The sequence below is a fragment of the Aptenodytes forsteri genome, unplaced genomic scaffold, assembly GCF_000699145.1.
Source record: "Aptenodytes forsteri isolate BGI_AS27 unplaced genomic scaffold, ASM69914v1 Scaffold2, whole genome shotgun sequence".
Taxonomy (NCBI): Eukaryota; Metazoa; Chordata; class Aves; order Sphenisciformes; family Spheniscidae; genus Aptenodytes; species Aptenodytes forsteri.
In genome coordinates this window covers 17748305-17762286 of record NW_008795695.1, presented here as the reverse complement: position 1 = coordinate 17762286, position 13982 = coordinate 17748305, and the positions used below count along the sequence as shown (strand labels likewise).

Below are 13982 nucleotides of genomic sequence, written 5' to 3'. Positions count from 1 at the left end.
ATTAAAGATTGTAGGTTTGTTCTATGCCATTAGGTTCATAGAAGAAAAGGCTAGGAAGTAGCTATGGTTCATTTGGGCCAGACAGAAAACATTCTTCGCTTTGGTCCAGGACTGTGTAACCAATTTACATTGATTGTGCAACGTATACTTCACAGATGTAAGCTGCTCTAAAGCCCCCGTAGTCAAAAGAAATCTTTCCATTTACTTTAGTGGCTTTGAATCCAGATCATACTCTACAGTACAATCTGTATTTCCCCCTCAGATCAATAAAAAGCAAAGCAAAATATTCACTATGTAGTGTAATCCATCCTGCTCCAGCTCTGTAGCAGACAAATGAGATGCCCTTTATTGAAGCTCACAATGAATAAATGAGACTTTCTGCAAGTTTTATATGTTCATCAATGTTCATTACTTCGCAATTGATTTTCCAAGGTCTGAAATATTCTTCTACCTGCATTTAATATATGCCCTTACTTTAGTTTCTTTGACTGCAATTGAAAGTATCCTGGCTCTGATTCCAGGTGAAAGTTCCCTATTTTTTTATGACTATATGATGAAATAGTGTTAATTGCATTCTTCATTAAAGAATGTGGATATCTTATAACTCATCACGAATTTATAGGCCAATGAATGAGTTTACTGAATTGAATATCTCTAGCAATGAAAATTTTCAAATTAATATTACAGAATATTCACAGAAAACAAAACTTGAATCCAACCTTAGGGCTGCATTTTAGAAATGCCTTTCTATGAATTATGTGCATTGAATCAGGGAGTGAAAATGGCAGCACTATGAGTCACACGGATAATTTAAATTATCTTGAAATTTCAAAGCCAAACATTCAGGATGGCTATCTGACTTGTGCTCTTCAGACAAACATTTAGTCACAAGAATTACTAATTAATTATTTTGAAAGATAAGCTAGTTTTCACATTTTCATCCACTGTACAGTTTGTGGAGGTCACTAATGCAATAGGATATCAGTAAAGAAAATGACAGGTTTCCATATGAAGTATGTGACACTTTCGGGAGTGTATGCGGTAGCCTGCAGACAGTTAAGACAGTCACCTCAGGTCTCCAAACGCGCGGCTCGCAGCCATTCCCGCCACAAGTTGAAATATCTGCAGGCATCTTACAAACTCCCAATGCTGCTGCTTGCGAGGGTTGTGTTTCAGCCAGTTGCCCTCCCGGGGATGCAAACATTTCACCTGAGGGAACTACCTGCAAAATACTGGGCTCCTCACCCAGCTGTACGCTGCCGCTCCTGGTCCTTCTTTCGTTTAGCTGTGACAAAGCTCAAATCTTTAAGACACTAGGGATGTGTTTTCACACTGACTTCAGGCCTTGACTCATCCTAAACAGGAGCCCTGCTGAAATCTAGTGACTGTGGGTTTCATCCTCTCTGAGATTAGGTGCTGCAACATCCTGAGTGCACAGCACAGATGCAAAAATATGGGCACACTAGAAGGTGACTGAACACGTGGCCACTGCTTGATGGGAACTGACCCTTTGAGAGCAAATGAAGATTTAAGCTGATCATGAGACTACAAGCAAGAAAGATGTTGCAAGGTTGAGCCAAAGCCACTGGGAGCAATGCAGAGGCTGGAGGTAATGCTCAAACGGAATTTAAGCAATTGCTGCAGAAATTATTAGGGGAGCCTCCTGGGCCTGTTAGGAGGTCAGACTATATCAGAATAGCTGATTCTTGCTTTATGCTCTCTGATTTTTGCTTTTTAACATTTTCCGGGGCTTCTGATTCATCTGGCCTGGAAAGCAGATATTATTTGGGACTGGCAACAGCTGCCACGAAGAGAATATCTGCTCTCTTCAGTAAGGGGTTGCAATACAGAGACTGAGGGTGTGATGATACGATGCATGGGCTGCAGCAATGCAGGTGGTGCCAGTTCTCCCCTGCCCGCTTGCTGGTTCTCACCCCTGCTGGTCTGTTGCTGAAATGGTCTGGGCTGAGACTACTTACTTCGCAACCACTTCATTGTGTAGTGGATCACTTCCGTGACTCAGATTTGTCATGCAGTCCTGGAAAAATATTTTATTAGAACAACTGAGGTTGTGGACATGGGTATGGTGAGCAGAAACAAGAAGCTAGAGGTAAAGGGAGAACTATGTCATTACACCCTTGGAAACAAAATCTGCCGCAAGAAATCATAGAATCATAGAATCATAGAATCATTGAGGTTGGAAAAGACCTCTAAGATCATCGAGTCCAACCGTCAACCCAACACCACCATGCCCACTAAACCATGTCCCTAAATCAAGGAAGACCAGAGGCCCATTTTGTATATTTTCTCTTTTAGCCTGGAAGCAATTTTTGTCTCTGGATGTTAACTAATTAATACCAAGTAAATGTCAATAAAGGTAGTTAAAATGCTTTTTGGAGCAGTCAATCCACACACAAGTCACCCTTTTCTCTTCATCCAACACTGCTCTACTTAGAGAGCAAATCTCACTGCAATCTTCATTATGAAGCTTTGACTGGAAACTCCACAGTACAGAGGGACTGGCAATTTTCATTCTGATTCATCTGGCCTGGAAAGCAGATATTATTTGGAACTGGCAACAGCTGCCATGAGGAGAATATCCTGCAGCCCCATAAAGGGGCTCACCTTTGGTGTTGGCTCGGTGCGAGCACACTGGAGTCCTAGTCTCAGTTGGAATTCCTAGCTATGATGAATATACAAGTAACTACAAAAATATTAATTTCAGTAATAATAGTACCCTTATTCTGATTGACCTCAATCCAAGAATACAAGTCCCAAAGATACCGGAGGAAAATTTAAACACTCTTTTTTAAACAGTGCTGTATTGTCCTGAAAATAGATTCACACAGATACAAAAAATACATTCAGCGTAAGGCTGTGGCATAATGGTCAACAGTTTTTAGCATTGCTTTGTGAATAATTTTAGCTATGCTGCTGACTCCTAAATTGAAACGAAATTAATTTTAATTTTACTTCATTTTGCTTGGAAAGATTTTTCAATATAAGGTTTGGGATTTTTCTTTTTTTTTCTTTTTTTTCCAAAGCACTGCTGTTTCAGGTTTTGCTGGCAAATAGTGCTGAACTCATTCAGTCTGTTTGCCAGAGTTAAGGTCACTGCAGCTTTAGTTTTACAAAGAACACCATTTTTCTGTTTCTCTGTTAATCTTGGCCTGAAAAGACCACACATTACCCTTCCCAATTGAACAGTTTAGCCTTTGTTCCTTTGTTTGGGTTATACTATTAATCTGCTAGGTCGATAGCAAAAATGTGTGAACTGCTAGCGTGCCAGATGATTGACAGGCAATTAGCAGCTTCCAGAGAACCATGCTTTGAATTCCGCAGATATGTGACTGCATTGGGAGGCAGAGGCTGCTGATCTGACTTTTTTGTAAACTTTTGCTGCAATACTAAAAATGGGATCTTTAAAAGAACTAGTGTAACTATTCTCAGCAGCTTCAGCTACTGGAGACCCACAAAATTGAATCAGAGGTGTGAAGAGCTTTACTGTAAGCAATAATTAACCTGTATCTATTCAGATCTCTTGGAAAATAAGTTTTGCAAAGCAGTGTTAGCTTTAAACTTTACCTGATGAGCAAGAAAACTTCCTCACTGAAATACAAATTTGAAAAAACATTCTTCTCCAATTGCCAGTTTTTGTGGAGATGTGTAGCCCATGAGTAATGAAACTTTCAGCTTGCTAGTTTTTTGTGAGGTTCTCATTTTTTTCTCCCCGTGCTTAATTTCTTACTAAGATGGCCATCTACTTTGTCTTCTGTTAAGCTCTGCTAAAAAGTAGTAGTGTGAACAGCATCCTAGAATGGTGCCCCTATACTCTCCATTGACATATATTCTGATTTTTTTAAGTTTATACGTTGAAAGCATGTATGAGTTTTTGACGGTATTCCATTTCTCTCTATATAGAGTAAGTCTAGGATATGAGAGTTACATATCCTTCCCTGCCAACATTATAATATATTTTATTTCCTGAGAAGATTTTGCCTGCGCAAAAAGCTTCATCATCTTCAGTGTGTGACTGTAGGTCATTTTTTACAGACACACATGCGCACCAGAGCACTGCTCACTTAGTGACAATTTCTACATTTTTTAAAGAGGTTGGGGCTTGGTCAGCCACCACCAGGATAGCTGGTTACACCTTTACTTATTCACATTTTATGCACAGAAACCTTGACAGACTCAAGTAGGGAAAAAATCAGATACTTCTTAGTCCACAGTTGCTTTGACAGCGTGAGAGCAGCTGACCAAAGCCTTTCAGTAGCAGCGGTGCCGGACTGCACACTCTGATTTGGAAAGTCGGTGCCCACAGACACGCGCAGGCCTGAGTATAACTGCAGAGAGAGAGGGAGAATTTGTGAGAAAATTGAAATGGCTCCTTCCCAGCTCCCCCTTGCCACGTCTTCAAAGTCTGCAAAGACTTCTTTTGTAGAGACACAGAACAGTCAAAATCTTGGGGGGTTAGCTTTTGTCCAAGAGACTCAAGAATCGCAAGCTGCAAATAGCATCAAATGCACTTTGCCTGAGTGTAGTTTGGATTTGCACCTTCGGTTCCCAAGAGAACCAGCATTTTAAAACCTGAGGCCTAAACCACCATGTTGTCACACTCTTACAGCTTTAAAAACAGCCATAAAAATAAGCGTGTTAGAATTACAAGATGTTTGGTAGGGAGTATAATGGCATTGCACTTCAGTCAGGTAAGGGTTGTTTTCAAACAAATGGAGTGCAATCTGTTCACACTTGCGCTTCTCAGCTTCCCTTTGCCTGTTCCTTTTGCAAGTTGCATGATCTTTTATGTTAAAACGTCCATGTGTTAAAAAATTCAGAATAATTCAGTAGTTTTTCTTTTAATCCAACAGCTGCAAAGCTTTTCAGATGTTCTGCAGTGAAAATAATTTTCTCCAGCTAGGGCTTCTTATTTCATTACATGAATCCCTTTTGGCTTCCCCTCAAGCAAATTTTATTGATGTAATAATTTAAGTTGCTTCAAATTAGACCTTGGAAATTAGGTATTCCAAACATTTCCATTAGAAATTCTTGATATTAGTTTAACAAGTATTTTGTTATACAGCTTTACAGCAGGCATACTTACTTCAAAAGATGATAACCAGCACAAATCCTGAAATAAATGTTTCTTTTCTTGTAGCATCAAGGGAAGAAATGGGAACAGATAGAAACAAAGTTTGTGTGTGTAGGAAAAAGGGGCCATATTTCTCAGTTGCTATTCATTTCACTTTTTCTCAGACATTTTCATTACTGAGCTATCGGCTGATAGAGCTGAAATTAGTCCCTCCCAGTCCTGGTATTCCAAGATAAGTATAATGTTCAGCCTTGCTTTCCTATTCTCTTAACTTCCACATGGCTCAAAAATTTTAGCTTTCTTTTTCGTATTGATGAGAAAAATAGATAAGCAGTTGAAAGGGAAAAAAAGAAACCAAAACCTAAAACAGATGTAGCAGCTAAGAATTATTTTAAAAGAGTTGAAGTTTCACAACCTGAATACGTTTAAGTATTTTAAATAATTCTAATATTATAAAATTTTCTGAAAAAAACATGACTTGTTCTCAATGAAAAGAATTTAAGGTAATGGCTCCGATTCTGCCTCCTGCGATAGCTCTTAGAACAGCAACCTGCAGACAAAGGTAAGTATTTAGGCCCACAGCAGCTCTGAGTCACTCAGAAAATATTCCTCTTATTTAAGGCGGCATTTATGAATCCATTCATCATTGTTAGATACCAAGGCTTGTCTGCTACTGCAGAAATTCTTTTGTACGCTGCTGTACCGTCACGATTTACCTCAGTTAGTCTCATATTCACCAAGAGACGTAGCTGTTTGCATCTAATCTTGAACTGTGGCAGGACTGAGTACCATCCCAAATCCCACCATGTCCTGCCCAGTTTAAGTTTCATTGCACAGTGGGCCACATCTCCCTTCAGGACAGGGTTTTAGTTACGGTACAAAGTACAGCACACAGAGATGCTCAGAAAGTACCTAGTGACCAAAGGCACCTCCAAGGAAAAACACATCACAGGAAGCTTACATTCGGTGGGAATGTGTTCAGGGCTTGAGCTGCCAAAAGTCTCCAAGCCTGCTTTGCAGTCCAGCACCTCTCAGGGAGTTGAAACTAACTCTACAGACCTTTCAGGAGTCTTGTAGTATTTGTCACCCTTGAAGCTTGGCTCTGGGTCTGTTTCTTCTGCAGACGGGAAGGTCACTTACGTCTCCCAGGTGTCTCTCACCTTGATGTGGGACAATGGGCTCCCTGTTTACCACTCCTGCTCTCGCTCTCTGTTTGTTTGTTTTACCCTGAACTCCAAAACCTTATCCACATCAAGCGTGCCTGGTCGGCCCCAGGGAAGGGCAGCGTCCTTTCAGAAGAGGATTAGATCCCATCCAGAGCGCAAAAGGTAAACAGACAACTCCTCTCCCTGCTGCCCTGTTGTACAACCTCTTCAGTGTGATGTAACATACATGGTACCACTACAGTAACCACGATCAGATACATGAAACAGTTCTGCTGCCTGTCCCAATACTCACACTTCAGGTGTTTCAGCCATATCACTCTTCAGCATCTTTGACAGAAAGGTGCCGAATTATTACCTTCCCTCTCATAGGTGAGGGGGAGGAGGCTGTAAGGCAGAGGATTTGCAATGCAGTCGGGAACCGAATCCAACTCAGATACCATTCCTGAAACACAGAAGTCACCATTCATCTGTCCTAGGATACGCTGCTTCCATCAAGATGAACCCGTCATCAGCGATAACATGCCCCTGGCTCCTGTCCGCCATGAACACTTGCTATCTAGCTGTGTGCATTTAGATACTCTCTTGCAGTGGCAGGCCTAACATATTCATTCATTTATGTATCAAATCTTATAGTTCAATAGTATGATATCACGGGTCTGAAAAAGCAAAAGAAAATGGACCGAGAAAGGAAGGCAGCAGAAGTAAAACAAGCAATAGCAGATACCGTTGAACATACCTTTTGTGGTTTTGCTATTACAATTCAAAACTTAGTTGAATGCCTGTATTTCACTCACTAACAATTCATACTTTCCTCATAGAAATTATGAGTTTCTATATACCAATGAAAGCAGTCACTCTAAGCATAGGCAACAGCCTACTGGATTGCAGACCCATTTGGTTTATTGTGGGGGAACTGTGTACAAACCATGCTCTTAATGAGACACTGAACTACTGTTTTCCACCTGGTTGCCTGCATCCAGTGTTTCTCCTCACAAATCAAAAAACTTGGTGTAAGTATTAACTGAACAAAAGAAAAATCACAAATCTCAGCCTTCCTGTAGGTTGCAATGCTTGTCGCATCAAATTCCAGACAAACACTTGGCTTTTTTGGATACCTGGAAGATTTAAAGTCCTCTTCGAAGCTACTGCCTGTTGGAAAAGCCCAAGAGTACTGCTTTCCATCAAGAGAGTGCCAGGAAGTCACTAACACAGCAGAAAAATCTTCTGCATCTCCAAAATCCCACTGCACCTATGCATTTCACACAAAAAAACATTGACTTGGGAAGTACTCCTTCAAGGTACAGAAACAAGCAAGCATTACAACTTCCTGTCCACAGACAAAACAACACAGTATCAACTTAAAAGAAAATTTTGTAAAGTCCCAAAGAGTTTTGCTTTGGCTACGTTTGACCGAGTTTGTACGCTGGAGTTTTCAGCATCGCTTGCAGACCTCAAACCATTTGTTTCCACCAAATGCCCTGTGGCTTGCTCATGTTCAAACTGCATTTTGGTAGGAACAAACTTGGGCTCGTACACCATCTTCCACACATTTTCTCTTGTTCACAACATGGCATACATCCAGCCACACTTCATCTGGTTCAGCAGCAGAGTGCAGGCCTACTTTTATGGTGGATACCAGACACGTTGTGAGATGCCGCTCAAGACTGTCAAATCTGCTGGGATATCTTTGGTACACCGAGGGCATGCCAGCTCATGCCAGGCCAGCGCTCCTATCATTCAGCATGTTTGGACAGACAAGGTTTGAGTAAGGCACCCTCACCCTACGCTTAATTTCTTCCCTTGGTAAGCCAGTGGGCCCCTCTGACCTTATGCCAACATGTAGGCACACAGATGACCTAAAACTTGGGCATTAAGCACAGGTCAAACCCTTGGGCAATGTGCCCCCTAAAGCCACACCCACTACAACCAGAATTTTAATGCAGATTTCAAGAAATACGCCTCCATCACCTCTGGCTTGCTCCCTCACTCCCCAGGGGCTGTGGGTTCATACCGCCCTATGAACCTCCTCCCTCATTGTACTTGCAGTTCAAAAGAAAACAAATCTTCAGACATCCTCCATCCTTCCCCCCGCCGCCCATCATACTCACCCCCTGCTCCGAATTCCTTTTCCATTACTTGATTTCCACTCTGTGCACCCCACCCTTGTGCCTGTACTCGCTCATTGCAATAATCCGCTGAAGCCAAGCCTTCTGCCCTCAATTCTCCTATCGCTTTCTGCTGGCAGCCTTTTCTTCACGCTGCTGCCTGCTCACATGAGAGGTACCCAGCGATGCAGAGGATGACAGTACATTATCAAACGGAAGAAACAACACAGTATCACATCTTCAGTGTTTCAAACATGCTTTTCCATTTTTGCAACACCACGTTTCAGGTTCAAAAACAGTATCTGGTTTTTTTCAGGGTGAAATGTAACCTGGCTTTCAGAATCAAAATGGAAAAAAGTATTCATTATTGGAAATGTGAAAAAGAAATGTTTATATAATGAATAAATTTCCCTACTGGAACAAGGTGCTCAGTAGATTCCCATTTCAACACATGGCCTTGTTATTTACCACATTAAAAGCAATTTGGTTTTCTGATGTTACAATAATTGCGTTTTTATAAAGGCATTATGGGCTGTGTGGCACCCAGACGCCTACCCTGTGCTATTTATTCTATGGCCAGGTGAGATGGAGGGGTTACATCAGCAAGATCCTGCATCTCTCCCTCTCTCTCTCCCCCCCGCTGCATATTTTGATAAGACTCCTTTAGTACGGTAACTGAATACCAGGCATATTCATTAGCCTAAGCAGACTGTTCCTTCTCAGCCTGCCCAACAGAAAAGCAGGCCAGTTTCAGCTGCGTACATATATATTCCACTTGTAGCAAAACAGGCACATTTGGTTAGTGTAACAATTTTTTTTTTATTTCAGTTACTTTTTCACATATAACTTTATGTAAGCTACAAAAATCGTGAAATGCAAAAATATTAAAACTGCAAACTCAGAAGTCTTGATAAAAAAACGTGTCTTTCCCTGCTAACAATGACCATTTAAAACGAACCATATTTTGATGGATTCATTTAACAAACATACCATACACTTCTCAAAAATAAATAAAGAACAACATCAGAAAAACCATCAACAACATGAAGCATTTAGTTGTCTTTTTTTTTTTCCTTTAAAGACAGAAATGAAATTTCTAGGCACAGTTTTAGGCATTATAGAGGACACAGAGGCAATAGGTTAGTGTGCACTGCTCTGTACAAAAATACAGTCTGAATAAATTACATTGCTAGCCATAAGATTAGACTTCACTTACCAGTCAGTTCATTGCATGTTTAATAATATACAGTTACATGCTAATCCATATATATCATTTTATTTCAAACCACATAGGTCTCTCTATATTTGTTTTTAAAATTTACAAAAGCTAAACGAAGTTGTGCAAGAAATCCAGAAGAGGTGCTAGGTACTTGTCAGCACCGGACGGTATACTTTAAGCTTAAAAAATACAAATAACTAGCCCTGCTTGCAAGTTTGCTATATATATATTTATTCATATGTATTTGGAAGAAAAACAATGGATTTGTTGTGTGAGAGAATCATCCTGCCAGTGAGAGAAAGCCAAACAACTGAAATAATGGTGGCATGACATAAGCACAACATACAAAATGATTAATTTGTCGTACGTACACTCAAGACACAGATGTGTATCCTTTCTGTGGCTAGAAAAAAAAAAAAAATCAGCGTAATGTTGTATTTACTTTTAGTTCAGTGCTGAGAAACAGAATGCTTGCCAAAACTGGCAACGGTAAAGGGGGAAAAAAGAAATGGCAGTAGCAACATAAGCTAAAGGTAGGTACCTAAACCCATATTAGATGCCCAAACGCAAAGGACCTGAGGAGTTTGAGGTGTGTCCCAATAGATTGCATTATCTTCAAGAGGAAAAAGCAGGTGTTGAGACTGAAAATCAGATCTCTGACTCAAATATGAATGAAGAACCTTGTCTTCAGGCATTCACGTTTGTAGATTTTTTTGCCTGAATGTCTTTCATATTAAGAGCCGGGTGACTTTCAGAGCGCATGCCATTAATTTGCATATGCCTTACGCCTGACAGTTGTTTTTGCTCAAACTCTACATAAAGAAAAGTTACTTGATAAATCAGTAGATACGATATGGGTTCAGCACTGTACCTTCTCGTCAGCATAGGCGAAGCGCCGTGCAATGGCAGCACCAAAACACCGTCCTCCTAGAATGGTACAGAAATCTTATCACAGTGGGCTTCTCTACGTTAACCTAATTCCCATGCCAAACTACAATGTTCTCCATGCTGTTAAATAAAAGCAGAACTACACAGCTGTTCAGAAAGATACAGAATTAACTATATACTGAATATCCGCCTTAAGTCAGTCTCAGGAAAAAAAGCAGAGTTACAAACGCTCTCTGGCACCTGTGAAACAAGTGGACATAATTTTTCCTCCCATCCTTTTTGTTCTCCAGGCATTGCCATAAAATCCCTTCCAAGTCAAGCTATCATTTTGCTCCGTCTCATCTAATTAATCACCACTGATCCTGGAAAGACTGCCGATATGAATGCTGCCATGGTAGTAAAGATTTAACTCCAGAGAGCCCCAGAGTTTTGGAAACCATCTCCGTACGTCAGCAGTACTTTCACAACAATCACCTAAAGGCAGCCCTGTGGTCCCACGGCCATTGCAGAACCTCTGCACCCTGCCAACGGTGGCACAAGCATTAGCACTGTAGATGCAGTCCTAACAGCGAGTAATTCAGCAGTCTTTTCCGTGGAACCAGCAAAACCATTTGTGTAGAGGTGGATGCGCAGCCCCAGCATATCTGCTTTTGCAGAGGTCCACGCAGAATATATTTTAAATTTCTCCATTAAAAAAAATAGTTATTTCTAAAGATTAGAATTGTATAAAAATATGTTCATAATTAATTGAAAATATCCAAATAAGCAAATCGTAAACAAAAATAAAAGTGATGCGGATTAAATTCATGTGAAAGTTCTCCCTATTTTATCTTGGGTTTCATTTCATGTGTACAGTCTCTGGATGTTTTAAGTGGGAAACATACTAAGCAAGGAGTAATTAGACATACATAATCATCAGCCAGTCCATTATAAACTCAGCTTTTAAAAACAAGAGATTACCTCCTGAAGTGCTAATGTTTTAATATTGACACGATGGGGTCTCAGCTGTATTCTTGATGATCAGAGACACTCACAACCTAACTAGATTTTAAAAAAATGGCAGTTTTGTCTTTGCAACAGCCTTAGAAAACATTTTTTAATAAGTACTAGATTACACATGGAATAGCAAGTAGTTATTTTGTCCAGTTCTACTTGATTACCTCCTGAAGTGCTAATGTTTTAATATTGACACGATGGGGTCTCAGCTGTATTCTTGATGATCAGAGACACTCACAACCTAACTAGATTTTAAAAAAATGGCAGTTTTGTCTTTGCAACAGCCTTAGAAAACATTTTTTAATAAGTACTAGATTACACATGGAATAGCAAGTAGTTATTTTGTCCAGTTCTTCTTTAAATTCATGTGAACTTTTAAGCATTTCCCGTAACACAGAGTCTGTACAAGGGCATACACAGAAGACAAACCATTTTATGTTTATTTTGTAACACCAACCAAAATTGGGGTATCAATCCAAGACTCGCAAGAATGCGTACAAAGTTAGTATTTTAACCACTGCATCACAGCTCGTATTACAGTTTTAAGATGAATCGTCTCTCTCCCTCTGCATTTATATTTGTATTATATATATTCATTTATACTAACAAATACCTTTCAAAAATATAACTGAACTTGTTCCATATGCACTCTTTTCATGACGATGTTCGGAAGTTAAATGGGTACTTAGGACAACTGCAATTCTTTCATGCATTTTAGATGCCTCGGGGACAGATGAGGTCGTTTTCTACTCCCCCTTATCTCCACCCTCCCAGCAAAATACTCAGAGCTGAGACAGCTTCCAACTACACAGTCAGAAGCACATGTCTCCGGGTTTGGACTTCCTTCAACAATCTGCTACAGCTGGCACGGTGATGTCATTTACCAATTCATGAGATCCTGTGTGGTTGGTGGCTTGGTTTTTTTTTTATTATTATTCTCCCAGAAGACTGTTGAATGCAGATATTAGACAAGTCATTAACCAGTTACAGTCGCTGCCCTCAACACAGTCACTTGCAACTAATTCCTTAAGAGCTTTTTTGAGCAAGTAACAAGGGGCCAACACAGCCTATTGTACAAGATGCCATTGCCTGCTTATCAGACATTTGAATCCTCTATGATACAGGGAAACTTCTAAATGGAGCCTATACCAGCTGCTCCCCTGAAGGCAATAGCAGATGCTGGCGTTGCATTCTCATTCCAACTAGTTTTCTCACAATGATCGCTGTCACGTAGATCCTTTTGCTTGTTGTCAGGAAAAATGAAGCTTATGTATCAGCAGCTTGCAGCATCTGCCTACGTAAGATCAGCAATCCTAGTGTTTGCAGTTCTTTTAAATGGTTGTAAAAGCTAGTTATAGTGTTCACACCCAAAAGGCAAAGGCTATTTTATCAACAGAGCAGACTGTTTGGTGCTCCACAAGTGTTCTAAAAAAACTGTGAGCTAGAAAAGATGGGGTAATCCTTTTGTTATTTTTCTTTTCATTAAATGATTCTAGTAATAGTCTTCATAGTTCTTAGGGTTCAGGCAATAAAGAATGGCACCCCCAAATGAAAATATAGTTGCACCCCAAGCCAGGCCATAGCCCCAGTTGAACTCATGGTATATTTTCAAGCTGACCGTTTCGATGAACTTGATTGGGTAAAGGACTAAGCTGCACACCTGAAGAACAACTGAAAGAGAAAAAAACCCGAATGTCAGAAGCAGCCTTAATTCATTTCCATAAAACAAGGAAAACATCACATAACTGAAATTCACATTTAAAATGCTCTTGCTGCATTTTTAGCTTGTAAGTACTGCTCTTTTTGAAAAAATATCACCTTCATTTCATCCACAGAGAACAGAGCAGTTCTTCCGTATTCCCTTGTTGATGAACAAGTGTTATTGCTATGGTGTAACGATGATCCTTCAGATGTCCAGAAATAAACAGTGAAAGCAATCTTTTCCCAATTCTTTTCTGTCTCTCCTTTGTATTTTAGTTTGCAGTCATTATTCCTTCCATAATAACAAAACTAAGATCACTTGTTCTATAGCCATTATCAATAAGTCAAAATGAGAAGCAAGAATAAACTAGTATTAAGAACCATAGCTCAAAATCAAATCATTTACTTAGCGTAGAAATAATTCATTGTAGTAGGTGATACATATTTATGTTCAGTAGAGACTCACTGAATTACATATTTCATATGCATTACTGTGTACTGTAATCAGAATTAATGATATTGTTACACAGAATACCAAGGAATCCATAAAGTTTGATCAGTCACTAAACTTCCAACTGGCAAAACATTGCCTTGTATTACGAATTTAGGGGGTCGGTCAGAAATGCTTCATGATGAAAAAACGCTAATAAAACAGATCAAATCCAAGGCAGTAAAAAGCTTAAAAATCATTACTTTCTACAGCACTGTCTCTGAGGGCACCAGATCTCCTGCAGCCTGATCCACATGTCTGCACTGGAATTCAGCAAACCTGTTAATTATTATGCTACATCAAAAAAAAAAAAAAAAAAAAAAGA

At 39.8% G+C, this 13982-nt stretch overlaps 1 protein-coding gene across 1 annotated transcript in view; it reads right to left on the bottom strand.

Annotated features, from left to right (window-relative positions):
• Nucleotides 1-9165: 9165 nt before the first annotated feature.
• The window catches only part of TMEM47 (transmembrane protein 47), an 18927-nt gene continuing 14110 nt past the window's right edge, over nt 9166-13982 (bottom strand). The window contains exons 3-4 of the mRNA XM_009283122.1: nt 11631-13137; nt 9166-11430 (exon numbers count right to left, since the gene is read on the bottom strand). Coding sequence (XP_009281397.1) covers nt 12959-13137 — 179 coding nt within the window. The 3' untranslated portion in view covers nt 9166-11430; nt 11631-12958. The remainder of the gene's footprint in view (nt 11431-11630; nt 13138-13982) is intronic.